The sequence below is a fragment of the Corvus hawaiiensis genome, chromosome 2, assembly GCF_020740725.1.
Source record: "Corvus hawaiiensis isolate bCorHaw1 chromosome 2, bCorHaw1.pri.cur, whole genome shotgun sequence".
Classification (NCBI taxonomy): Eukaryota; Metazoa; Chordata; class Aves; order Passeriformes; family Corvidae; genus Corvus; species Corvus hawaiiensis.
The window spans coordinates 109,744,838-109,772,665 of record NC_063214.1 but is presented as its reverse complement, the minus strand read 5'-3'; the positions used below and the strand labels follow the sequence as shown (position 1 = coordinate 109,772,665).

The window sequence follows — 27,828 nt, the reverse complement described above, 5'->3', positions numbered from 1 at the left end:
GCGGGCGCGGGGCGGGGACACCGCTCGTGACGTCACGCCGCGGTGACGCCATCGCTCCGTCGCCGCGCGCCCGGCGCCGCCATGTTCAAGGTGAGGAAGGGTCCCCGCGGCCGGGCCGGGCCCGCGCCGCCGGCAGCGCTCGGGGCCGCGCCGCCGCCTCCCCCGCTCCGCCCGCGGGCTCTGCCTTTAGCTCTTCGCAGGCTCTTAGTTCCACTCTCCTTGCAGCTGCTTAATCGCTCCTTTTAGCGCTTCAGAACCGCGTGTCCTCCGTGTTGCATGAAAAGAGAACATTCCTTGCTTAAACTGCGCCTGGGATACAGCCGCGCGCAGCTGTGTTGCCGCAGAGCTTGGATTCGTGCGTGCAGATCACATTCCTTCTTTACAGCTTCTTCTTCTTTTGAAATTGCTTCCAGCAGCGCGGAGCTGTGTTACCGTAGAATCTGGGTTCGTGCAGTTGTCGCTTGAAAGCGTCGACTCGGGCTTGAAAAGTGTCCCTTTAGTGCGTGAAGGTTGTCCGTGAAGCCTGCGAAAAGCGCGGTCCGGGTCTCGCTGTCTCAAAGGTCTTTGCCTCTGATAAGAGCAGCCCCAGATCCCATCAGCCTAAAAGCGAGCTCTGTGTGTCAGTAAGATAGTTGTTACGGCTACTTTTTAAAAAAAAAAACAACCAAAAACCTGGTGCTGCTCGATTGTCGATACTCAATTTCCTTGGTACCACTTTCTGTGTCAAATATTGATAACATGTCTAGATACCAATATCCTGAGTATACCAAATACTAATACATAACTGAAACACAGTAAGTTGTGTCTCAACGTGAGGAAGAACTTTACATTGAGATGGCAGAGCACTGGAACAGACTGCCCAGGGAGGTCGTGGAATCTCTGGCAACACTCAAAGCCCACCTGGACATGTTCCTGTGTCACCTGCTCCAGGTCACCCTGGCTTGGTGGTGGGGTTCGACTGGATGATCTCCAGAGGTCCCTTCCAACCCTGACAATTCTATGAATCTGTGGTACTGATGTGCTGAGCCTTCACGTGCTCTGCTCTTTTCACAACTTTTTTCTTTTCGTGCTTTAATGTTGTGGCAGCTGCTGGAATTCTTTTGTTCACAGAATCATTGAGAATTCCGTAATTGATACTGAATTGTCATTAGAGGGGTTATATGTGAACCTACGCATTTAGGCAGTATGCATAATATGAGTACTTTTATACAGCCAGTGAGGATTTAGGTGCTGCAGGCCAACCTGATGTTATGCCTCTGAGAGCCAAAGGGGAAGGTGGCTTTTTGTCCTTTTTTTGTCCAGGGTATTTGTGCTTCAGGGACAGGAGTGTTCAAGAGTTTGGATTTTGGTTTTATGTTTTTATAGTTCAGGTTGAGAAATAGGAGGAAGAATAGAAAAAGAAGAGAAAAATGAAGCAGTTACATACATTAGGGCCAGTACCAGCCTTCTCAAAAGTAGGGTCAAGCTTTTCCTATGTGGTGTCTAAAGACAAACTTGAATTCTTCAGCTAGAGAGGAGTAAATGTATCTTTTTTACTTAAAATAGCTGCAGAGCACTGCCAATAGAAAAGAATGTCAGCTCTGCTTTTCTGATACTGGCTGCATGGCTGTAAGACTGGCAGGCTGAAGGCACAGCTCAATCAGTCAAAATGTTTACTAAACCAGTTGTTTTAGTAATACATGGTTAGTATGGAATTCAAAAATGAGATCCTAGAGGGAGTTTTGGAAACAAGAAGTGCAGCAGTTGATCTTTCATACTCCCAAATAAATACCTCTGTTTGCACAAATATGCAGTATTTCAGCAGCAGTTCTGTCTGTCCCATAAGGCTGATGTAGGGGACCATTGCAGTATGACTTGAACAGCACATTTAAGAAGAGATTCAACTTGCACTTTTAGTGGTTAATTTCATTTTGCTAAGAAGTAGAACTGATGGAAAATGTCTGCACTTCAGTATCTTGATAATATAAACAGTTGACCTTTTCAGTCTGAGTAGTTTTGTGATTGCCAATACTGTTTTGTGAAACCAAGGTGCTTCCAGTGTTGTGCTCTGCTGTTTGTGTCTTTATATAAAAATCTCAAATATTTAAAGCATTTGGATTTATGGTTTCTGCTGGTGACGCTTAGCACCATTTACTGTTTGAAAACATATTTCAGAATGAAAATGCATTTAGATTTTTGCCTTTTCAGTGTCACAACAATTTTGCAGTGAAAAAAGGAAAGATTGAGGAAATAAACTCTACAGCTATTAATGGTTAGTAGCATTTGTTTTTGTCCTGGCTAACGGAAGTATGTGAAAAGTGTTTAAGCAAACACTATTAAAGATTATCCTTGTCTTTCCTTGGCTGTGAAACAGCTGATCCAGTCATTGTGGTGTTTCATTTATAGTGCTTTAGTAATGAGTCCATAAATTCAGACAAGGAAAAACTTCCATTGTAAGCAAGTTTTTCCATACATTTTGACCCATCAGATCCCTTATGTCTTCCAGAAAAGCAATCCTGTGACCTAGTTCTTGTGTGCTGTTTTCTACGCATAAATGAACGTTTTCAGGAAGTTTGATAACTATATCATCTAATTTTTAGTTGGAGGCGTCTCTTGGTTACATTTAATAAACATTCCACCTGCAAAGCAGTGGAAGAAATTTAAGCTGCAAATGCGCAACTGCTTACAAGAAGCTGATGAGGTCTGGATAATTTTAAAGCTGTTTTCTAACAGTTCTGGAACAAACAGAAAGAGCAATTGTGCCATGGCTGGGCCAGTTACCGCTGTTACAGCACGAAGGACGTGCTGGTTTGACCACGGCTTCAGTCTCACAAGCAGCTAGGTCAATGCAACAGACCCTATTAGTTCCGAAAAGGAAGAGGCCTTGCTGCCTTCTCCTTTCTCATCCCTTCTTCCCTGGACCACACAGTTCCTCTGGTGCTTGTCAGGCTGTTTCATGGATGGGTTCAATTTACTAATCCCGCACAAAGCTCTCCACTTCTCTTTCAGGATTAATCTTTTGCCAAATTGGCAAGGTGAATTGCCTCACAGTGGAAGCATCCAGCCACCAAAGCTAGGGCAAGGTGAGCAGCAGGACTTCTGGGAGCCAGTGCTGGAGAGGAGCCACACGCCTCCAGTTTGGTGTTAGATCCACTCGTGCTGTAACCTGATCCAGCAAAAACCAGGCTGTTGTAACTCTGCACATTTCCATGAGCAGTAACAGGAGTATGAGACATTAAAAGCTTTCCCACTGACATTTCTGGAGTTATACTTTGCTGTTAATAAGGATGTGCGTTTGCTGGAAAATGCTCTCTTGGCATTCTTGGTTTACTGTGCAGCTAAGATTTTTATCTTCTGTTTTTTAAATTGAAGCAGAATTTCTCATTAAGAAATAAAATTTAGTGTAGGTCCTGAATATTGGAAGAATTATATCCACCTTACTCATGGTGGTTGTATTGTGTGATTGGATTGAATTTAGAGTATTCAAAAAACAGTCTAGTAATTGGTGTTTCTGACAGAGAAGTAGGAGACATTCCTAAAATTCTTAGAAAGTACTGATTTTGTTCTGGTATTTATAGCTGTAGGTCTTATTGTTTTCCTAAATGTAGATGCAAATATTAAGTAGAAGTAAAACACTGAACTTCTTGGTACTAACTATGGAAAAATTGAGGTATTATGGGCATTCATGAAGTTGATTAAAATATTAATATAATCTTGCTATTTAAACTGAGGAAGTTAATACAAAAATTATTTCAAATGAGAGAAAATGAGATCTTTTTTGTGAGATGAAAACTGGTGAGATTAGCCTTTATTTCTTCTAGATTAGTGTTTATTTCTACTGTGTCTGTTAGCCTTAGGCTTTTCCAACTACCATCTGGAGTCATTTAGATGTTACCATGTGGGTGCCTGAGAGCATTAGGTTGTGTACTGCTGACCGCCCTTTCTCCTAATTTCCAAGCATCTTAATATATCACTTTTTACCATGTAGAGGGACATAAACATTGTCTACCTGGATATGTTCAAACGTGTTGCTGTTTTGTTTGCACATAATGATATACTTGTCTTCCTATAATGTTTCCAGGTAATTCGGCTGGGGGCCACCCCTGTCAGCCTGGGCTTGCTCTCTATCCAGGTTTATGCTGCTTCTTCAGAGAAGACTTCCAAAAAAGAGTTGCTGAAAATTGAGGAGGTAAGTGTGGTTAGAGCCTTAGTGCTCTTCTATCTAAAGAATTCTGAAAAATACTTATTTTGATGTGTGAAAGCATTTAGGTACATCTTGTCACCTTTTGTATTCATGCCTTGATATTTGCTTCTCAGTTTTCCACAACAGACACATCTGTATAGTTTTGCTTTTACCTGGGCATCACATTTGATGTTCTTCACTTGATAGTGCCAGGCTTGCTTGTGTGTAAGATCTTTTTCCTACATAAAAGCCTTGTATTCTTCATTCAGAAATTACGTTTTCATGTTTGTAGATTTACTTATTGGTATATTTCAAATCCACAGGAATATTTTCTTTGCTTTTTATCCAGATAATACCACTTACTTTTTGCTGTAAGTACTGTTGGTAAATTCTAATAAAAATTCATTTATGTTCTCCACTAAAACAGGAAATCAGAGTGTTTTATTTCTAAAAACATTCTCTTTTTTATGATCCAAATTCTTGTCTGGCAATACTTTGAATCCACTATAGTAGCCTACAGAATTTTACCAGTTTTTCTTTATTCACAGTATTCAGACCTAAGCAACAACAAATACAATAAGTAGTGGTAATAAATACCCGCTATATCTTCATTTCTTTAAGATGTTACAGATGTCTTGCTTATAAGTAGAGCTTTAAAATACCCTGTCAAACTGTAGATTCACCAGCATTGTTGCACAGGCTTTTAAAAGTCTCCAACATTAAAAAAAAAATTAATAGAAGTAGTTCATAACTAAATCCAGCTTTATATCCATGAAAGCGTGCAGTTGTTTAAAGTTGTTTCAATCCAAGCTGAAGTGTTGTTACATAAGCACTAGAACTAAGTTAGACTCGTGTTTGTGCATACTTAGGTGTTTTGGCTGTGTCTGCATGGGCAGTTCCCTTGTACAGAGTGAGAGGAGCCGTAGTTGCTGTGGGCTCCTGGCCCTCCCTGGCCTGGGAGCCTCAGCCTGGGCTGTCGCGTGCCCAACCTCTGCTGGCCTGAGTCAGGCGTGAGGCAGCAGCGTGGAGTTCATGTGAGCTGAGTAATGGGCTTGCCATCAACTCCAGCACAGCAGAATGTGCAAGCCATGGAGTTTTGGCTGCCTTTCTTGCCATTCACAGGGTGTTAGTTTGGATCTCTACTGTGTCAGCTGTCTAGTTTCATAAAATATATGAGAATTTCCTTATCTCTGAGGCTTCTGTCCCTGTGCCAGACATTGCTGTTAGGTTGTCCAACAGGATCAAAGTTCAGCTTGTGACTATGATTGCCAGGGATGACCAGGTTTCCTAGGGAAATGAGGCTGAAAATCCTTGTCTTCCAAAGTATTATGGGAAATCCAGCTGCACAAGTTATCAACTTATTGGAGAAATTCTATGTAATTTTATGTTATGTTATGGTTAGCAGGTTTTTTGATTATGACAGACAGTTCTTTTCCAGCTGATCATGAGAAGAGGGCTAGCTAGTTACATTTTAATGCAGCAATACTTGCAGTCATCAGTTTATAATAAACTACTAAATGGAGTATAAATATGGTATAAAATATAAGCTTTTTATACTAAACATCAGTGTAGTATATAAACTGCTCGAAATTTTAATATGTTTTGTTTTGATCTGAACTTTGCTGTTCATCTTCAACAGTACAGACTTCGGTCTTTTTTTTTAATGGAATACAATTTCAAATATGCTTAGGTAATTGTAGTAAATGTTGTGATTCTCCACCCTAAAGAGGGTGGTTTAGCATTTATTATGTGCAGGTGCCCATTGCTCGTTACAGTTCCTCTTTGCTCAGTGCCAGGGTGCCATTAGTGCTGTCAGTTGCTGATGTGGTTAATGACCAAAGGTTGGGATGTTGTACCATTTTCCTGGTCAGTAACAAACAGGCACATTTGTATTGGATGTTACCTTTGTTAGAAGCTGCTTAGGCTCTTTAATGATGGCTTGTGCAAATATAGAAAATGATTGATTGTGATTTCTAGTACATTCAGTATGTTAACTGGGAACCAGAAGTGCTGATTAAGGTGAGAAACATTTTTCACAATTATGTTGTGTGTTCTTATTAAACTAGTTTAATATTAATTTATAACTTGTGACTTGGATCATATAGCAGCTATGAATGAATTGTATAGCAGTTAGAAGTCATCTTCATCATAATTATGTGCTGTATAATTAAACTTTGCTCATAATGGTTGTCTCAGAGCTGTGTGAATTTTTATTATGCATTGTTTATGTAGTAAGCACAGTGTTAGGTGTTCTCTGCTTGGACTGTTCATGCCCTGAAGACCTACTTACAGAATTACACCTTTGTTTTTAACATCTTGTTTGCTAATATTCACAGCTGTCACTGTACTCCTCCCCAGCTCGTGAGACTAAATATGTGGAGAATCCCAAAACGGAGTTGGAAGAGGGAGTTTCCCGTTTACGGCATGTTATGGAGCCATATACAGCCTGGTGTCAGGTATAATGGTTTGTATTGCAGCTGGTGATGGTTCGGGGATAAAGCTCCAGCTGGCATTGTGGTTTGCTTTTTCAGAGTTGGAAGTAACAGATAGCAGCAAAATAAAAGTTAATAGCTGTAAAAGCATTTCTCAAAAATGCTGCATCACCTAAAGTTTTCTGCATTGCTTAAAATTTACCACAGTTCAGGTCATATTTTATTTACCCTCTTGTCACACAAAACCAGTTGTGTCTCTATACTAGCTGAACTAAACCCTGGATTTAGGGGTTCACCTTCCAAAAGAATGAAAAGAAAATTAACTAAAGCATAGAATTGTTTTCTGAAGTGAACTTTAGGCTTAAATATACCTAGAGATAACTGAATTTGGCACTTTTCTGTGGCTGAGGAAGATAGGATAGTGGTATTTGCAGTTTTCATGCTCAAGGAGGCCTTAAATTATCAAGCAGTGTGTTTTGGAGCAGCAAAACCAAGTTGCCCTCACTGCAACTGTGACAAAACACAACTTAGCAAAAAATAAATCAGTGTTTGCTGAACTGGAATGTTGAGGGAAGGAATGCAGCTCTCTCGAAGAGAGAAAATCCCATACCCCTAAGCAGTGGTAAACCTAATCCCCAGACCTAGCCCCAAAACCTTCTCATATCATTAGGTAGTATGTTTAGAGTAAATAGTCATTAAATACAAAAACAGTCTCTGTAGCAGAGAGGAAAACCAAGATTTTTGTAGTCAAGGCCTAAATTGTTAGTATTAGATTGCAAAGCCCCAGGATGGCTTTCTTGCTTTTTCCTGCTCAGGAAATGTTGAGTGTTACTTTTGAAGCAAGGGCATCCTTGCCCTGTGGTTGCCTCTTGGCAACTTAAGTCGAGTTGCTGCTTTTCTGTCTGGCTGTTATGAATCCCCTTAAGGTGCAAGCTGTTTGCCCAGCTCTCCATTGAAAGCCAAGCTGTGCAGATCAGGGTGTCCTTTCTGCCTGGAAATTCTCTTTGGTGGTACCTTTAATAGGATTGAAACATTTTTGCAGAGTTACTCAATCTAATGCTTCTGAAGTGCCACCAGCAGGAGCACTGGCTGCAGTTTGAAAAAGGAAGGGGGGCTTTCTGCAGGATAGTCAGAGCTCTGGCCTCCTGAACACATGGGTTTTGGTTGGTTGTCTGTGTAACCCTAACTGGGGAACGAAATTGGAGAGGAGGTTAGTTCCCACTAGGACTAACTAAAGATAAGCCTTTAACCTTGCTTTATGTCTTGCTAACCTGTTGTAATCCTGTTTGTTTTATTTTTTTTGTCTGTCTGGTGATCATTGACATCAGATGTGCTCTTCTGCTCACACACAACAAGCCATTTGCTGGCAGTGGTTTAGTGACTCATTTTATGAAGTGGGCACGTAAACTTCATGGGTTTGGGGCAACCTTACTTGCCTAACCGTAGTCGGAGGTAGCTTTGATTTTGCACCCCCTTCCCATCCTTGCTGTGTTGAAGAAAGTAATATTTAGGTGTGTCTTAGTTGTCTTTAAAATCAAAAATAACCCAGGACAATGAGAATAAAATTGGTTGTGTTTGTATATCCATTTTACTTTTTCAAAATTAGTTAACTATAGTGGAAATGCAGCTCAAAACCTCATGTAGAAATGGGCCAGTTGTGTTTCAGCTGTGACAGAAGATCAGACTTAGTCTCTGGCGTCTTTAGAGCAAGTTTGTCTTAAATTGGCTTTTCGTAAGACCAGTAGCCATTTAGAGTTATGCTGTGTGTCACATGTTAACACTTTTTCAGTCTCATGACAGATGAGGTTTTTTTATATCACTCTTGCCAGTGAGGAGATGAAAGTTCTAAAGATATTATCCCATCCAGATGCAGTTCAGGTGGAATTGCAAGACTATTCTCTGCGTTAGCTTTGGGCATATATGTGTATGAATTTGTTCCCTAATTTTTAGTCAGCCTTACACTGTCTCTCTGTAGGATTATTAGCATAAATAACAATCAGCAGAGTTCTTTTTATTGAGATTTTCTCTTCTGTTTTGATAAAAGGCAATGTGAATTCTTCCTGAATATTTTCAGTCTGAAAAAAACGGGGAACTAGTCTGTGGGGTTTATGCAGTGTCTTTGATTTACTTTGGACATCTATGGACATCTCATTTTCCAAGTCACTTCAAAATGCAGTCTTGTTAGCCTAAGACAGTCTTCTGGAAAGTGGAATTTATCACCTTGCAGAATGAGTCACATACCCCTGTGAAGTGTGAAGAAGTAGTTTATTGCAATATTATACTTCTTTTCTTTGCATTACCTCAAGTATTTTTGCAATACCTACATACACTGAGAAACCTGAGATAATTCTGAGTTGCAGCTGCCTGATCTCAATAAAATACTGAGATTGACATCTGTGCTTTGAAGTATTATATTTCATCTTTTCCAAAGACTGCTTTGAGAAAAATCTGTAAGTTATGCTAAATGTAATGTTGAGCAAGCATAGCCCTGTAAGTGAAGGGTGGAAGTGGGAATAAAAGTAAGTTATTTTAGGGACCCATCATTTTTTTCTTTAGTGTTTTTTTTTGTCTCCTTTCTTTGTCAGGTCAGTTACAGTCTATAGGTAATATTTTAGTTACTTGGTATCTATTTACCCTTGTTCTCTTTTTTTTTTAGGATCTTTATGCCAAAGCTATGCCCAAATTAGAAAAAGCTGTTGAGCATGGTAGAGGTAAATCAGCTTAGTTTTCTTCACTAGCAATTTAAAATGCAGGACTATGCTATGTCTTTAGTTTAAAGGGAATTCCATTAAGCATCACTGTATGTATAATTTCTAATGCATTTAAAACTACTTTATTTCCACTGTGTATCTGTTTGAATTTCCTTTGTGGGTCACTTATGACACTACATTTCTAAACAATTAAAACTAGAGACCAGCATTTATGTTTATCAATGTCACTAAAAATTAGTTATGCAGGAAAAGAAGGGGAAAAACCCTCACAATTTATTCCCAGCCAGCTGTATTTGCTTGACTCAGCCTGTAGCAGTATTTGCTTGACCCAGCTTAGTAGCTGAAACCTACTGTAAAGTATATTACTTGTTGCTAGCATTAGGTCTTTTGTTTGTAATGTTTATCCTTGTCATTTTGGTTTTCTTCCATAGATCTTAATTTGTTTTTGTGAGCATCCTTTCATACTTATGCTTACCAGGACTGAGCATGGATGCTATGTAGAGCACATTTCAGATACTGCACCTCTTTTCTTTAAACTTAGTGGTTTCAGTCCTTTGAATTCGTTTGCATGGAAGATTCTCCATAGTTTCCGTTCCCCCCACCAGACTCCCATCTTCAAGTGCACTTTGTTTTTGCTGTGTCTTTCCATTGTTCTGTGATGTGGTTTTTGTACAATACTTTACTGAAACTAATTCTTGTTAACATGTAACTGTAAAATGCCATTTTGTAAAGGTTTTTATCATTTAATTTGAAAAAGACATGATTGAGATGCAAAAGAGGAAAACAAAACAGATGGCCCAGGAGCAAAGACAAAGCTCCTATGAAAATTGATAAATACAATACAATGCTCAGTTTCATTCATGTGTCACTAGAGAAGATCTCAAAGGCTTTGAATTTTTTGCCAGCATATCTAAAATGGGCATGATAATTACATGTGTTTTGATAACTCTTTGTGTTTTGTAACAATTGCCAGCGTGTATTGATGATTCCTTATCACAAAAACACTTTCACATTACATTAAAGCACTTTGTTCTGGCTTCTTTTCAGAGGGCTATGAATTTCTCCAAAAACCCCCTGCTGGATTTTATCCAAGACTTGGTGTGATAAGTTTTGCTGGAATTATTGGATTGTTTCTTGCTAGAGGTAAGTGAGAACCATTTGAACTGGTTATGTTACGATTTTGGGTAATTTATTTGTGGGTTTTAGGGTACTAATTTTTAATTGTGACAATGAGATCTGACTAAACTGTACAAGCATGTTTCTACAATGTTGCTTCAATTATAAAGAAACTTCATGGAAAAGGTGTTTAATAACCAACAATTATTGTTTTATCCCTGCTGTATTTGTTACTAGAATCTAGTCTTCTGTATTTCCCTGTTGTAGCTTAGTATAACAAAAATGGGGAAGGACTGGTTTGGTACTTTTTAGCCTAAAAATATTTTTAATTTTTGAAGTTCTTGATCACATATGGCCCTGTAGAAAACAAAAGGGGAGTGAATTATGGTAAAATACAGATGTTCCTGAACTATGATGTTTGTCCAATTAGGTGTATATTTGAGTTTCTTCTAAGTATTATGTGTCCAGGCACAGAACTGCTGCAGATGGTGATTCAGCAAATAGACTTGTGAACTCTGGGTGTACTATAAATACCTGCACATTTTGCACTACAGAAAAGTGATACAGTTAATTTCATCACCCTTGTTGAAGAAATGTTCATGCTTTCCTAAAAAGAAGCGTTAGTTTAAGAAATGTTAAGTGTGAAAAATTATTTTGTGCTTACGTTGAGATATTCTTAATGCAGTGAAATGTAGGTAACAGAACTTTAAAGCTGTAGAATTTAAATACCAGTGAGGAGATGGTTTGGACAAAAATAAACCTTTGTGGGGCCTGAATGTGTTGAACAAACTGGAAGAGTGTGCTTGGCTGTATAGAAATTAGAAGTGCACCTCAAAATACTTAATTTTCCTGTGAAGCTGGTGAAAGTAGTACTTTATTTTTTTCCTAAATGACAGCTGCTCACTAAGTAGAGAATACAGTATTCAAAGTTTAATCATGTGAATACTGTGCAGTCATCCAGCTTGGTTTAAAATGCCATTGGAGATAATTAGTTTTAACCTTGTGTTGCAAATGGAGTCATGCACTTCACTTGTAAGAGAGAGCAGCAATGTGCTTATTGATACAAAGCAATGATGTCAAAAGATTTGACAGCAAGGTTCACCTGATCAGTTAGTGCATAGAGGACAGGTCAGACAGACCTGTCTGGGGAGGATTGTTGAGTCACAGGGTTCAGAGACAACCTCCTTCCTTTCTAGACTCCTACTCCGAGGAGCTCAGGTGAAGCTGTGTCCAGTCCTAGTCCCAAGACTCGGTCAGCAGTTTATGCCCAAAGGATTATATGTGCACAGTGAATCTAAGATATGATCTTAGTGAAGCTTACAATGTTTAGCAAACTATTAGGGAGGCCTCTACTGATCAGAGTGATTATGTTTCTTAAGAAACTGGTAGGATGGAAGAGAAAATACACTAAACTGTATTTAAGAGAATTGTATATAAATAAAATGTTGGGGCCATTCAACTGTCTTGGTTAACAATGGTTTGTGTTTGTTGATTTTTTGTTACAAAACAGGATCAAAAATAAAGAAGTTAGTGTATCCTGCAGCTCTCATGGGTATCGGTACCTCCCTGTATTACCCTCAGCAAGCAGTTGCTATTGCGAAGGTCAGTGATGATACCTTTCTTTGGAGAAGTCTCTTTTACTTTGATTGTTGCCTCCTAGCTTCAAATTAACTGGTCATCCATGTTTAAAAGCCATGTCAGTGGCAATTAACAACATTTCAGTTATTTTGTCAAAAGCAGATGCAGTCTGGGCTGAAAGACAATCGGACATGTTCCTTTCAGTGACTTTTTTTTTAACATCTGCAGTAGTGTCTTCAGTTAGAGGAATGTAATTTCCTTTCAGAATCTCTAACCTCATGTGACACTAAATTAACATAAATATGCTAAGTGAGTATGGTTTGTGTGTTTACTTACAATACTAAGGAAGCCTGAAATATCTTGTGAGCAAATGAAAACAGTGTTTGAAATAAAAAAAAAAAAGAGTTCTATAGAGAAGTCATCATAACATTTTGAGATAAATGTTATTGACATTTTCTGCCTTTTTTTGGTTAGGGTTTTAAGAAAGATAGCATGCATATTCTGGAATGGGATAAGAATTCTGCTGCAAACTTACTGGATGCCTTCCCTGTTCCTGGATTTGTTGTTCCAGGCACAAAGAAACATGTTAACTTGCAGTTGCTTGAGAGAGTTTCCTGTGAGAGCAAGAACTGAAGAGACCACAGAATTGCTTACAGCCCCTGCTGATGTTAGGTCATGTGCCTTGCTCTCCACACTTAGTGGTACTGGCAGATTCCTCAGTTCTCCACCACACTGTGTTTCAAATCCAGCTTTTAACCACTCACAGTGCACAGACTTGTATCTTTCAGAAATTCTTTATGTTTCAGCCTTTGGTAAATTTGCTATCTAGTTGTTGGGCACTTGCTAATAACTCTGAGATGTCAGAATGGTAATATGATGTTCTCAAGAACATATGATGTTCTTTAAAAACTGAAAGGTCATTGACTTAGGGAGAGTCAAAACTGCTGAGTTTGAACTCTGCCAGTGTGGTGGTACTCTGATCTTTGATGGAATCTTTTTTTAGTGCTTCCAGGATTCAGATGCTCTAAATACAGATAATTCTGTTGGCTTATTCTCAGAGAGTGAAAATTATGCAAGTGGCAGGAAAAAAACCCATCAAAATTTAAGAAGCCTAGACATTTCTGTTGGAAACTGTATTAAAATTCTGCTTGCCTTCTGAACAGTGAAGTGGGAAGTGATTGAACACTGTTCAAACTGATGTTACTGTTTTTAAAGAAGCTCAGTTCAGGCTTAACTATGGATTTGCTGCTAACAGCTTCACAATACTTAGTTTATTTTATGAGAACTTTGAAGTGCATGATTGCTCTTTGATTAATTCACAGTTCTTAGTTTGACTGTAATGAAAAATCTGATAGGAGATTGGAATAGGTTTAGCTTTGTTGACTTGGTCTGGACAGTAGACGTATGAATTTGGAAACTTCTGTGGGGAGAGTAATATCCTAGATACTGTTTTGGTTCCTCTAATCTATCTTGTGCTTTTCTTTTCTTAAAAAAGCAAAGTTTTAAGCATATCATATCTTACCATCTATAATTTTTAGGCTTTAATCTGAAATTGGAAACATCTTCCTCTCTATTAATTATTTTTAAATGTTTCATAAGCCTTTCAAAAAATGTCTGTAAACCTAGAAAGGAATGTCTGCAGTACAAAGCTCACTTGCTAAGTTAATAAAACCATATAGAAAATATTCTGGAACATAAATTTTAATTAGTTATTTTATTTTCTATATTATGTTCTTTTATTTTTCTTCCACGCTTAAGTACTTCATCACTGCTTTTTCTTTTACAGTTGTATAATTCCCTTCATTGGGTCTTGCGTTGTTTATTTTTTTTTTAGTTTAGGGGTGTTTTGTTTCCTTCCCACTTTTATTTAAGACTTTCCAATGGAGAGTTGGAAATAAACATGGAAAAATGTATTTGTAGTTGAGGTCCAACACTTAATTCTCTGGAAGTAAAAATTTTTCTTTAATTAAGCTGTATGAATTCCTAAGTGGAGTTGTGGCAGCAGAGTTCATCATTGGTAACAGTTTTCAGACACTAATCGTCTAACTGAAGATGGAAGAAATGCATAGACTGTTATTTTTTTTTCCCTGCTTTAGTAATCATTCTAATGAATCACAAATTTGTAAGGGATTTATTTCCTTACTGCCAGTATGACTTTACTTTTAATAACTTTGAACAAAAGGTCAGACTGTGTATGTGGTAAGGGAACTGAATTTAATGCTAAAGTTTATTTTATTCTGGTGGAACCCTACTTAGTGTTTTGAAATGGTATTGCTTTCCAGATAATCATAATATATTCAAAATACTTTGTATTTACTGTGGCTTATCTTCCATCTGGAAAGAACTTTCCATTATGTAGTTACTTTAACCACTCTATCATGGGAATTAAATTTTGTCATTTGTTATTAGAACCTTTCAAATTTACTAAAGTACTGTGTGTTATGCTTTCATTCTTGAAAGAAATAAAAGCTTCCCAAAAGCAAGTTTTGTTTCTTTGACAGCAGACCACATTATTTCTATGTCTTTTGAACATATACCTTGTCCTTTGCTTAGATCAGTCTATAAGGCATAAACAGCTGCACTGGCACAGCTGAGAGCAGGACATGATTCCAGGAACTGTGAGTTGAAAAGCAGGAGCTGTGGTCACTTGATCCATGTTTGCTGCCGAATGCTCGTGAAATGGCACTTTGACTGCTTTGTTAACAGTGTAAATGTAGAAAAACCAGTGGATTCTCAGTTTAGTTACCCAGCATGAAATGTAGATAAAGAATTGCTAACTAAAATTCTGTATGTGTGTAATTGTGTGCAACATCCAGTATAGTCAGTAATGCGTGCTTATGGTGCTATGTGGGATTAAAATATGGAAGCTCTTCTCCATGCACATTGGGCCTTGGAGACCCCTGGTGCTACCCCAGTAGTGCCCAGTATGGGTGTTGGTGGCCCATGGTCACCCTGAACTTTCAGAATCCCACTGAATCTGAAACCACGCGATCTGACTTTTGAACTTGTTTGTTCAAACTTAGCATACAAACCTGCTTACAGTGCTGCATTCAACAGTGATGGTATTCTAGCATGTTGACCTTGTATCTTGCCCTTCCAGTCTGCCTAGAACTGTATTTTCCAACTGTGAAAGTATCTGTGAGTCCTGGGTCTTGGGAGGTTTGTGCACTGGTGAAACATTGGTTGGTTTTGGCAGACTAAACTGTCAGGGTTGCTGTACCTTGTGATGTAGCTGCTTAATCCAGTGACATCAATGACCAATTTCTCATTTAATGCAATTCGTACATCACTTGGTCCTATGACTCCTAAAATAAGAACATTTTTAAGTTTGTACTGCTAGGCCTTTAGTGTGCTTTTAAATATTTTAATGGAGTGTTTTTAAGCAGAAAGAATAAAATAGCTTATGGATAGTTGTTTTTCTCATTTTATATTGGTAGCTGTCTCTTCAGTAACATTGCAGACAAAACCAGCACTTTGTTTATTGTGATTATTCTTCAGTCCTGGTAGGTTTGTACTGTTTGCACAAGCGATCACCATCTTTTCAGATGAACCCACTACTTTGTTGAAGTGCTTGAGAATGAACCCTCCTGATACTGAAAAACAAAATAGCTCTCTATACCTGTAAAATTTAAATTGGGCAGTTTTGGAGATTTAACTGGTTCACTTGCTGTGCTTTTTTCTGATGACCCTTTTCACTTTCGCCTATAGAGAAAACTCAGTGCATCCAATGGACTTGTTTAAACCAAAGTAATTGGTCAGATATGGTGACAAAAAGGCTACTTTGTATTTAAGACAGCCTATGTTTTGGATTTAGTTGTGACTTGGAAGTGTAGTTGCTGATTTGGGTTTGTTTTCTATTAATTCTGTTTATTCAATAGCCTCTTTTGTAAGGTAGCAAGCACATGGTATCTGCCCAGAAGCACATCCTTGTACCATTGTGTAATAACTGGTGTAATCAGTCTTGCTGATTACAAATCAGACAAACAAGGGGAAGTGGCTCTTCACACCATGTGTACCCAGCACTAGACTTGGCACAGGGATGCTAAAAATTTGCACTTCCCCTTGAACCCCGTGCCAAAAGTTCATAGAAGGGAATTTCCTTGGGCCTTTTTGCACTCATAAAAATCACCTCTGGCTCAGAAAATCTCTGAACAGTGAATTGATGGAGACTGGAAGAAACTTAAAAATGTAATTCAGAAACTTTTTCAGAAACATCAGAAAACTGTTTCAGAAACATTTACGCTTGCCCTGTTGTCAGAGTTTGGGTTTTCCAGCTTTGCCTGCTGTAGAAGATAGGGAAATACCTTCTTAGTGCTTGATTTAATATTTTTTTTTAGTTTAATAGCTGTTTAGTTGGACAGATTGTCCATTTTGCTGTTCTTCATATAGAAACTGATAGTGATATGAAAGTGAGTATAGACCTGAGCCCTGCTATAAAAACCTAACACTCTTTAGTTTTAAAGGGTTATAGATATATAGATATATAGATATAACAGTTCTATTTCACATAAGGGACAAGGGATACTGTTTTATTAGACTTAAGGCCTTTTCCTGTAATAAAATAGCTGTTGGTGTAATATACCAAATACAGTCTTTCCTAGCTATGTTCTGTTTTGGGAGTTGACAGCTGGTTATTCACTACAGCCATCTATCAGCAAGTTCTAAAAAACAAATAAGAAGAAAATTAAAATTGCAAAATAGGGACAAACTTAAGTAGGGTTTTTTTGGTCTTTGAAATGGATATTGTTAAATTAAGAAATACTTTGCTTATGTTAATTATGTTGAATGTCAAATACTAAGAAAACCAGGATTGTTTCCACGCAGCATCATTCCCCTCCTGTTTGTACAGATATATTCTCAGGTAGTCTTCATATAGTTTTTAGCACATTCTTTTTCTTATTCCTCATGTGACCTTTTTTTCCCAAGATGTTTATTAATGCTGTACATCCTGAGCTTGAACAGGAAGAGTTAAACATCTTGTGTTTTGAGACTTTTTCCACTTAAATAAGAAGCAAGGCAATATTCCCCAGATTATTACACTCATGCTTTCAAAAAACTTTTGTTTCAAAGGTTGCTGGCACACAGCTGTATGACTGGAGTCTTCAAGGATATATTGCTGTAGAATCTCTTTGGAAGGATAATCCTAAAAAGAAGAAATCTGGGGAAAAAGGTGATAAGGTAAGAAGTCTGAGGAACTTGATTTTTGAATTTACCACTGCCTCTTCAGTCAAAAAATTTACAAGCAGCAGTGGTTTTGTTCCACTGTGACTTGGCCTTTATTTCTGAAGAGAAATTTTTCATTCTGTCTTTTTAAGCTGTTGGAAAACATTAGGCTTATTTCAACTTAAACTTTCAGAAATGCTGTTTGGAAGTTTCCTTTAGTATAATCTGATACAGATAAGCAAACAGATTTCTAGGAAATATGTGTAGATGGCTTAGTGAAGCATAGTATGAGAGACTGGAGAACTGAGCAAGTTGATTAAATGTGTGCCAGGGAAAGCCTGTAAGGCTTTTAGGTATTTTTTTAAGCTGCTGCTTAATGAAATGAAAGTTCAAGTGTGTAATGTAAAGCTTCTGTGGTTTTAAATTCACTTCTAAACTCGCTGTGACTGGTAGAGAGATGTTTTGGAGATACAGTTGCACTTGAATACACTGCAGGGATGGGACCGAGTTCCCTAGGTAGGGCTGGGTGTAGGACTCATTCCAAACAAGCTGGGTTGAAGAAATGCTCACATGTCCTGGCAGTTACTGAGTCTTCTGAGAGTGGAGACTTTCATCTGTGGATACTCATCTTGTGTTGGCCCAAGGCACTTCAGTAAATGAACTTGAATAAACAAAGGTTAGTTAATCATTCTGTACCTTTCCTAAAACCTAGGCTGTCAAAAAGAAACTCAGAAAAAAAGGCAATGTTAAAATATTTCAGAAAGACAAACTGACAGCATTAGTAAAAAATAGCTGAACTTTTAGTGTAATTGTGTCCCAGGCTTTCAAAAGGAAACATGTGGTTGTTATTGGAAGACAAAAACTTTTGACACTTTCATCTTATTATAAGGCTTATTCAAGCACTTGCTACCTCAGCAGAAAAACAAACACCGTGCAGAATTGCAGAGACGACTAAGCAAACACACTTCTTTCTCTTCCTCCTTGCAGAATCTTTAAATCACACCCCTTAGTTGCCAAAACATGTTACTTGCACAAAGGAGCAAAATGCCCCTTGATTGGTGTCCTCCTAAAGTTCATCTCATTGTTCAGATACTGTCAGTGTGAACTGTTGCTGTGTAACTTGGTGGATTAGACAAGATACAAAAACCCTGTGACTCAAATGAAGAAAGAGGACTTGATCACTTGATGAAACTGCCTGCACTTCCCGTGTTCACGGATTTCTTACCTCTGAGGCAAACAGCCTTACTGGTGCTTTGTCCTCTGAAGTTCCTAAAGAGAGGGTGCTGTCTCCCTGGTGTGCAGAGAAGCTGAACAGCAGCTCACATGCTTTTGTCTAGAATGGGGACTGAGAAGTGTTTGTAATGGAAGAAGGTTGCTCTGAAGCTTCCTTGGGCCTGGGTTGGTGAAACCATATAAAATACATCGTTGAGAATTTGGGTGGGTAAGGGTGGGTTTGTTTTGGATTTGTTTCAGGTTTGTTTCCTATGGAAATAATCATATGGATTATCAGCAAATCATATAGACTTTTGAAGCAAAAGAATTTCTGTTTAAGTTCCATTTTTTATTGGAGGTTTTTACTGATACAAAAGTGGCATGGAAGAAAATGCTTTTAACTATCATATACTAAAATTGGCAAAGCATTCTAGGATAGATTCTGTGACTTCTGTTTTAATTTGATAACCTTGTGAAAGAATTTGGTTGCTTTTGTATACATATTTCTTATTGTTGTCCTAGGCAGCGAGATTCCTGAAATAGTGAAGACAGGTCTAAATGTTACTCTTGAGTTGTTGTTGCAGCAGATGTAACCCATTTCATGAAACTATGCCAGAGCAAAAGACGTTATTTTGTTTTTGTGACATTTACTCCAGCATTTTCCTGTTGCTAAACAAAGGATTCTTGCAAATAGTCAAGAATTATAATGGGCGGCTCTTCTTGGCTTCTGTTAATTTGTTACATTGCTCATAATTTGTCTGATAGTCATAGGTACCACAGCTGTGCATAACTTCATGTTTGTGCAGCAATATGTCATTAAAATAAATGTGGTATGTTAATTTTCTGAAGGTTTTATGAAACAAAAACCTCTGCCAAATTGAGGTCATATCAACTGAATTCTGAGTTCTGCCAAGAAGGATGAATTCTGGGACCTTCTGTGCCTACATTTTAAAACACTGTGGCTGCAGCCCCTCCATACAGCAAGTCAGTCAGATAAATGTTTTTAATATGCTGTTGAAGGATGCAGCTCTTCAGGATGTCAGGATAAAATCCTTCTGCTAAAACCAAAGCACATAGAGAAACTATTTTCTTGACTTAGTTCTCACTTTGTCTTTACTCTATACCATTCAAAGACTTCTGCTGTATTTTTAACAATTTTGGATTCTCTGTCTTCCAGCAACACTGAATTGGCCACCCTTGGTTTTAGTGAAGTGGCCAAATTGTGTAAAACCAGAACAGCACTGCAGCTCTAAATATATCCTTCTTTCAGCCCTTGTTCCTTTCTTGTTGTGTTTGCTCTTTCCCACTTGCAGAAAACTTAATTTCCCTCTCAGCCAGCTTCAGAGCCTGAGAGAAACTTTTACAGCATATTACTTGGTTTTCATTCCTGTCTAGTGTGCTGATGGACATCACCAGTGACTTAGCAATACTAATATATAATACGTACAGTTTTTAAACCCACATGTTTTTATTACACATGCAAAATATATAAATATTTAAAATCTACCTCTATGGCTATCTCTGGGTATTTTATTAAGTCCTAGCTGGTTATAGAATGTCTCCAAGTGCAAAGAGGGCTCAGCTTTGGCTGATTTCCTGTACTTGCTCAGAACAAGAGTCGAGGAAACTGTGGACCAGAACCTTCTTCACCTGAAAGCTCTGTTGAAAATTGTGGTGTCAGTGTTTTGACTGGGGAGCCTTCCCATCAGCATCACAGATTGTGACCATAACAAACCTTAAATTGTGTTTTAAGAGAGTTTTTAAGTCACTTGTGTTTTGGTCATCTTTTAAAACACAACATAAGCAGCTGAGAGAGCTTCTTTCTACAGAAAATGTGTGTCAGGCTTGGCTTTGGTAGCTTCTGAACAGGCAGGCAAAAGCTTGGTCATCTGAACTAAAAGACAAACATCTACTTCTGGCAAAAAATGCTGTTTCCTGTCATCCCCTCCTTTTATTGTTTGGTAGTAAGAAGAGTAACAGTATGAAACTTGTAAGAAATATTACTTCTTTTGGAATGGATCCTTAGTATGGGCAGTGGGAATTTAGATGTTTTAGAGGTGGGACAGACAGAAGGGAATCTACTCTGCAAAAAGTTGGTCTCTCTAAGGGCAGCTTAGAGCAACATTTTTGAAGTACTTCATATTTTTGTGAGAGTTAAGTTCAAGGTCAACTTAAAGAAGAAGTTGTTACTGATTGACTGGGGGAGGATGAATAAAGTAAGGCAGTGATGTTCTCTTTATTCCAAGCAATACATTGCAAACAAAAGAGGACAGAAGGTAAATTATTAATCTTTGAGCCCAGGTGAGCCTTTGTTTTTCTTTTGCAGCTGCTGTTTTTTTTCTGGTAGCCATACTTTTCCTTTCAAGAGTTTCCGTAAGCATAAAAGATACATACCTATCTTAGGTACTTTTGAAGTTAAAATTTCTAAGATTAGTGTAAAAGGGTCTGACCATCTGCAAGACTTCTGAGATAACAACTTCTGCACCTGGCTTGGCTGTAACGTAAGGGCAGAAGGCACTACACATTTGGGGGTTTGACGTTTAGCTAGTTTGCTTTGGGGTGTTTTTCTTTGTACGGTAGGAAAATCTTCAGAGTAATCATGGTGGGTTTTCTGTAAAGTTTGTTGTTTAAAGTTTATGTCTCAATGTATCTCTGTGAGATACTGTGTGAGCTAAGTTGGGGTGTTTTTTAAGCACTCATATACTGAAAGTGTACAGTCCCCTTAGTATTATTTTTTGTTCCAAATAATGATTTTTTTTTTTAATCCCAAAGAATCCCAATGTATTGAACAGTTTATAATGAATGTATTACGGAGATTTCTTATCAGTTACCTTTCACTTGAAACAGAAACACAAGAATGCAAAATATTTCCTCTTGTGCTGTGGGATAGAGCTCTGATGTGTGAACTCTGGCCACCCAGATTTGTTATGGAGTGGTTGTGTTGAGCCAGAAAGTAGAAAGACTGTCTTGAATATGTGCCTGCTTCTGATCATGAGAGGGTACCCTGGCACATAGGAAGTTTGTCTTCTGAGTCACTGATCTAAACACATTTTTTGCTTCTGACCTGGTTTTGGGTGTGCTAGAGGATTTTGGCACTTTCTTGTAAAATTATGTGCCTGTGCCACAGGAAGTCCTTTTCTGGCAAAGTCACATTACCACTTGAGCAGTGTCACTTAGACTCACTACTTACACAGTGGATGGAGTTAAAAACTTCTTAATTGCTAATTCAGCAAATGACTGTGTGAGGAATGATAGTGGATTGGCTTGAATTAAATAACTCAGGCTTAGTAGTTCTACTGAAGGCAAGCCCTGGGATGAGATCTCCTGAGCTCATAGAAACAAAGGAATTTAGCAAGACCCCTGTTTTCTTGTGTGTATGTGTGTTGCTTTGGTTTGTTTTCCTCTTTCAAGACACTAAAAAAAAAAAGCTTACCTAGACAATAATTGCTTTTTACGAGTTAAAACAAGAAACTGGAAAAACACAGACTTCTCTGTGAGGAGCTTATTTTTAGTTCACTTGTTCGGGATTGAGTAAACTCTTGAGATGAGGCATCATTAGTCAGATTATTCATTGTAAATTTTAGTAAAATGTCATAACTTAAAAGTTCCTGTACAGGCAAATTACAGAGTAGATCATTATTTTGAAATGGGTGTGGTTTGTGGATGTGATTTCCTCTACTATGAAATATCCAGGGTAGTAATCAAAACAAAATGGGTTTTTGAAAGAAATAATTACCTTATAAAGGTCTTGCTAGGCATTTTTTGAATAAGACATTTAAGAAGTATCTTCATAATTGAATCTTGATATATTGAGTCCATATCTCTGGCACAGCGTATGCAGGATCACACAGACTTGGTGCTTTATTGAGTTTAATTGGTAATGTATAAATTTGACCCATGCTTTGAAATGTTTTCCAGTATCTTCTGGCTTCTTTTGTTACATTTTCCATCACATTTAGCATTTCCATTGCATTAGCAGAATCATAGAATGGTTTGGGATGGAAGGGGTCTTAAAGATCACGTCGTTCCAACCCCCTGCAGAAACAGCTTCCACAGGTTGCTCAGAGCTCCATCCAGCCTGTCCTTGAACACTTTCAGGGATGGGGTGTCAGCAACTTCTCTGGGCAACCTGTGCCAGTGCCTCACCACCCTCACAGCAAAGAATGTCTTCCCAATATCTAATAAACCTGCCCTCTTTCAGTTTAAAACCATTCCCCCTTGTCCTATTCCTACCTGTTCCTGTGAAAAGTCCCTCTCCAGCTTTCTTGTAGCCCCATGTAGGTACTGGAAAGCTGCTAGAGGTTTTCCCAAAGCCATCTCTTTTCCAGGCTGAGCAATCCCAACTCTCTCAGCCTGTCTTTGTTGAAGAGGTGCTCAAGCCCTCCTGTCATCTTCCTGGCCTCCTCTGGACTTGCTCCAAGTCCAGCACCCTTCTTATGTCACAGGCCCCAGAGCTGTACACAGCACTCCTGGTGGGTCTTCAGGAGCGAAGCAGACCTGCTGCCCACGCTGTTTGTGATGCAGCCCAGGACGTGGCTGGTTTCTGGGCTGCAAGGGCACAGTGCTGGGTCATGTTGAGCTTTTCATCAACCAGCAACCCCAAGTCCTTCTCCCTAGGGCTGTTCTCGATCCATTCTCTGCACAGCCTGTGTTTGTGTTTGTGTTTGTCTTGACCCAGGCACAGGACCTTGCACTTGGCCTTGCTGAACTTCATGAGGTTTGCATGGGCCCACCCCTCAAGCTTGTCACGATCCCTCTGGATGACATCCCTCCCTCCAGCATGTTGACTACCTCATAGCTTGGTGTTGTTGGCAGACTTGCTGAGGGTGCCCTCAATCCCACTGTCCTTGCTGCTGACAAAGATGTTAGCGCTGGTCCCAGCACTGACACCTGAGGAACAGCACTCGTCTCCACTCACACATCAAACTGTTGACTGCAACTCTGAGTGTGACCATCCAGCCAATTCCTTATCCACTAAGTGGCCCATCCATCAACTCAATGTCTCTCCAGTTTAGATACAAGGATGTCCTGCAGGACAGTGTCAAGTGCTTTGCACAAGTCACAGATGACATCAGTCACTCTTCCCTCATCCACCACTGCTGTAACCCTGTTGTAGAAGGCCACCACATTTGTCAGGCACATTTTGCCATTAGTGAAGCCATGTTGGCTGTCACCAATCATCTCTTTATTTAAGTCATGTTGGTAAAAATAGCCTTCTAGAATAAAGAGGAAATGCCATTTAATTTCCACGTGTAGAATTTAAGAACAATTGAGGGTGGGAGGCACCTCTGATCATTTCACCCAAGCCCCTGTTCAAAGCAGAGACAGTTTCAAATTAGATTTGGTGGTTCAGGCCTTATGCAGTCATGTGCTGAATATTTCCAGGGATTTAGAAAGTTCTCTGGAAAACCTGCTCCAGTGATTGGTGGTGTGATATATTTATAATTTTTTGTCCTTTGATCTAAGAGAAATTTGCCATACTCCTCTGTCCTTTTCTCCCGGTGTTTTGGATGTGAACATCTGAGAAGAACCTGGCTCTTCCCAATATGTAAATGCCCATTAAGGAACTGTGGACAGGAGTTAGGTTCCCCCTTTGTGTGGTCTTCACAAGTCTGAACAGACCCTCATCTCAGCCTGTCCTTGTATGTAAATTTGCTTCAGTCCCCAAGCCACGTGTGTGGCCCTTTAAGTATTTTTTTATCAATATCTACTAAAAGCTATAATCAAATGCTTGTTTGTTATAGCATCTTGGCAAACAGATAGACCAGACCCTGTAACAAGCTTATCTTCATTCTTTGATTTCTGTCATTTTTGTTGGGGAAAGTGTGAGAACACTCTCTAGAAGGATATGTGCTAAAAGAGGCCTATTGTATAAATCCACACAGAATTCAGAGAATGCAGAATAGCAACTACTCTGTGGGTATTCATCCTCTATTATTAATACAGGCAAAATGAGTCAATTAAAGCATTTCTGTTGAAGCTACTTGTTCTTTCAAATCCTTTAACTGCTTGGCTAACAACAGGAGGACTAAAGTCTAGAAAGTGTTTGATAGATCATATTTGAGTGTATTATACTGAATTAGTCTCATGAGCCACTTGATTTTGTGAGACATTTTTGTTTCAGCTTTTGAAGAGGATTTCTGTTCTGGAAAAAACATTAATCCTGGATTGTCTCAATTGAACTTTTGTGCACAATTTTTCTTCCTCAAGGGTGATGCAGTGGGTGACAAGCCCCTGGAAGTCCATGCTGCTTCAAATAAAGAGCAAACTCAGAAGTAAAATGCTACATCACCTGGCATCAAACAGGTAAGGATAAAGACTGGTAATAATTTTTGACTATACAGCAGAGTAACTTGGAAGAGCTGAACATTTGCAAAGTTTGACTTGTAGTTTTCTTCATAATGATGAGGAAAGTGAGGACAGATAATTTTATTTGTCCTAAAATTTGTCAGGAATATGTGCGTTCCTTAACACTATTTAAGCTAAGAAATCTAAATTCTTCATCTTTAGAGCATTGCAAGTAAATATAGGTCTGTTTGAAGGGTTCTGAATTAAATGAGGAAAGTCTTGTGATTGTAGTGTTGGTTGGTTTTGGCCTTTTCTTTTCTTTTTCTTCTTCCCATTTCTGCCTCCCATACCAAAACCTCTTTGCCTTCTTTGTCACGCTTGTACAAGTATTAGGGTGGGAAAAGAAACCTCTTTCCTGCTGATAAGTTTTCTCTATAAAGATTTGTCAGTGCCAAGGTACAGCATTGTCTTACAGTCTGTAACAGTCCACGATGTGCCTGACCTTTCATCTTAGTGCAGCTCCCAAATGAGTCCTGTTGGGATGAAAAGATGGAGGAAATGGAGGCAGCGTTTCCAGGTTCTCCAAGGCAGAAACTTGAGTTGAGATACCAGTTCTGACTTGGCCTTGGGGCTGTGTTCTAAACTCAAGCAAGTCCTATGGTTACATTTTCTAGAAAAGCAAAACAAAAACATACTCTTGACTTTTTTATGATGGTTTGGTTTCATGGGATAAAAATTGCTGTGTATTTGAGGCTTATTACAAATAATTACAACGTAATTGGACATCATTTAGTGCAAATTGTCAGATGCCTGCTCTGTTATCAGCTGATAAAGAATTTCTCATCTGAACATGTTTTCTACTTGCTTCTCTTTGCCCTGTATTATTTTTGCACCATGTTAAAAACTTGCTTTTCATCAGAAAGGGATCCTGGCATTGTAGGGACTCCTCATCGTTTTCATATGCAGTATTCCATTCACCAGAATTTATTTTTTTTTCCTTACTGCCAAGTGTGTAAATAGAGTCCAGATCTGGCAAACAGCACCCATTTTTTTCCCATGCATCACCATCAGTCACATATGTTTGCAGATGTGGTAGAATGCACCCATCTGCTGAGCAGCAGCGTGCCACTGTTACGTGGGCAGCTTTAAAAGAAAACCTAGATTTTAATGTTGGCTCCCTTAATGTGTTTTTAATTGCTATAGCTGATTCTCAAAATAGCAATGTGAGGTTGTTGACTGGCTGATGTACTGAGTAACTTAGTTTTTCCTTTAGAGCTATGAATATAAAGTCTTTAGGAATACATGTTTTCCAAGTAGTTTGTAAGATAGTCACGTAAAATAAAAACTAAAAAATAATAGGAGGATTAAAAAATATTTTTTGTGTGTAAAGAATCCCAATAGAACCAAGAGGAAGAAAAGCCTCTCTAAAATTCACTGAGATATTGTTGTGCTTATTGTCAACTAGGACAGAGCTACTAAATTATAAAAAACCAAGAAAATGGAACTTTTGTTTGTGACACTGTACAAATATCAAGGTTCATTACAAACAGAAATCCATGAATAGATTTTATTTTCTTTTAGAATTTCTTGCTATGAATATAATTTCTGTTAGGCCTTTATTCACTTTTCGAAATGTCAGCCTTTTGCTTCAGGCACATTTTCTTTGTTTGGGGAAGGTTTTAAGAGACTGAAGATAAATTGTCCAGGAGCTTGAAGTACCTGGGTGCTCCTGGTTTTGAAACCTACGTGCTTCACCTCATGTTGTTTCTGGGGGAGACACATGAAGGGAACTGCTGGATTTTTGACCTAGGGCAACCAGATGGTGAAAGTTCAATTCAGTATCAAGTTCAGCTGTTCTGTGGGGGTGGCAATTTGTTACTTGTGCTTGACACCAAATCCAGTAATTTAACTCCATACCCAAGTCCAGATGTTTTGTTGGATTTGGGTGATCCCAGAGGCTGGAGAACACTGCTGTGAATTTTGAAAAGACACATTTTTTTATTCTGGATGAGATCAGTCCTGAAAGTCTCAGTGCATTTTCAACTGTTGGTAATATTCCTTGTTGAATGTGGTTACTAAAATAAAGACAATCTCATTTCCTCAATGATTTGCCACAGCATGGGTCTCTGAACTCTGAATGGTCAGCCAGGGCCAAAATCATATGGAGTTGAAGACAACAACATACTTCTCTATTCCAAAACTCAGCAGCATTGTACCTCCTTTATTTATTATTATTTGTTTGTCATCAAAAATTATATGCAAACTTCAGCTGAAACCACATCCCACTGTGGAAGAAGCAAGCTTTAATTTTATCCAGCTGTTGTGTTTAGGAATTGCATGGAAGTGACAGGGTTTTGTGTTTTTCCATGAAGATAGCATATCACTCTGTTACAGATCTATATTTATGTAATTCCATTTCTTTCAGTTAAATTGCCCTATTTTTACACCAGAATAAGTAAGATTAAGAAAACATGCATTTGATGGGAATTCAAAATAATTCTTTTCAAGGAAGTTGGTTTATTATACAAGATTCCAGTTGGTGTTTGGTTGCTGTGAAGTGTTCTTTCTCTTTTGTATTTCTATTTAGTTCAACTATGGGAATCGAGTTCTCTAGAACAGACATGATCATTAGTGCTCTGATGTTGGTAATATGAAGAGTTAAATATCTCTACTGAAGCAAATTGGTACTGAGAATGTTTCTCAAACAGATTTTGATAAACCTGCCACAGCAAAGAAAAAAAAATTATAATTGCACTTTAAAAATGGAAAGGAAAAGCTTGTGATAAATTTAATTCTGCTTTCTCCCTCCTTCCCTCTCCCCCTTAACCACTGTCCCCTTTCTTTGGTTATAGGTGAATAAAAATATAGATATGAGCAACAATTTCCCAAGAAAAAGATGAAAACCATCTGAATCCATTTTGAATGTTACTAATCTGCCTTCTGCCTCAGGACAGTCTGATGATCTGCTGCTCAGGCTTCTGGTATGGCTTCTGTGAAAGGACACTACGTGTTTTGGGTCAGTCTTGAGACTTCATCCTCTCTTCTGTAGTGGGACTCAAGTCTGCCCATGCTTGTCCCATTGCAGGATCAACATTGCAAGTAGCAAAATCCCTCAGTCTCTTTATTATTTATATATAAAATAAAATTCCAGTTACAGAAAATTGTC

General features: G+C 38.5%; 1 protein-coding gene across 2 annotated transcripts; it reads left to right on the top strand.

The window, feature by feature from the left end:
- APOO (apolipoprotein O) lies at positions 1 to 27,828 on the top strand. Of its 2 annotated transcripts, none has more exons than XM_048288089.1 (9): positions 1 to 90; positions 4,061 to 4,168; positions 6,499 to 6,618; positions 9,251 to 9,305; positions 10,353 to 10,448; positions 11,932 to 12,023; positions 17,070 to 17,177; positions 24,585 to 24,680; positions 27,515 to 27,828. In XM_048288089.1, the coding sequence occupies exons 1-8, from the start codon at positions 82 to 84 to the stop codon at positions 24,651 to 24,653; spliced, it is 657 nt and encodes a 218-aa protein (XP_048144046.1). In that variant the 5' UTR covers positions 1 to 81; the 3' UTR covers positions 24,654 to 24,680; positions 27,515 to 27,828. The 2 variants fall into 2 exon arrangements, with proteins under 2 accessions (XP_048144046.1, XP_048144056.1); XM_048288099.1 differs by lacking the exon at positions 1 to 90 and adding an exon at positions 153 to 2,251.

What these genes read in the sequence shown, in the direction of transcription:
- APOO (XM_048288089.1), top strand. An exon ending in AGTTGCTGAAAATTGAGGAG is followed by an intron (nt 4,169 to 6,498) that starts GTAAGTGTGGTT and finishes TAATATTCACAG; the next exon opens with CTGTCACTGTACTCCTCCCC. An exon ending in CATATACAGCCTGGTGTCAG is followed by an intron (nt 6,619 to 9,250) that starts GTATAATGGTTT and finishes TTTTTTTTTTAG; the next exon opens with GATCTTTATGCCAAAGCTAT.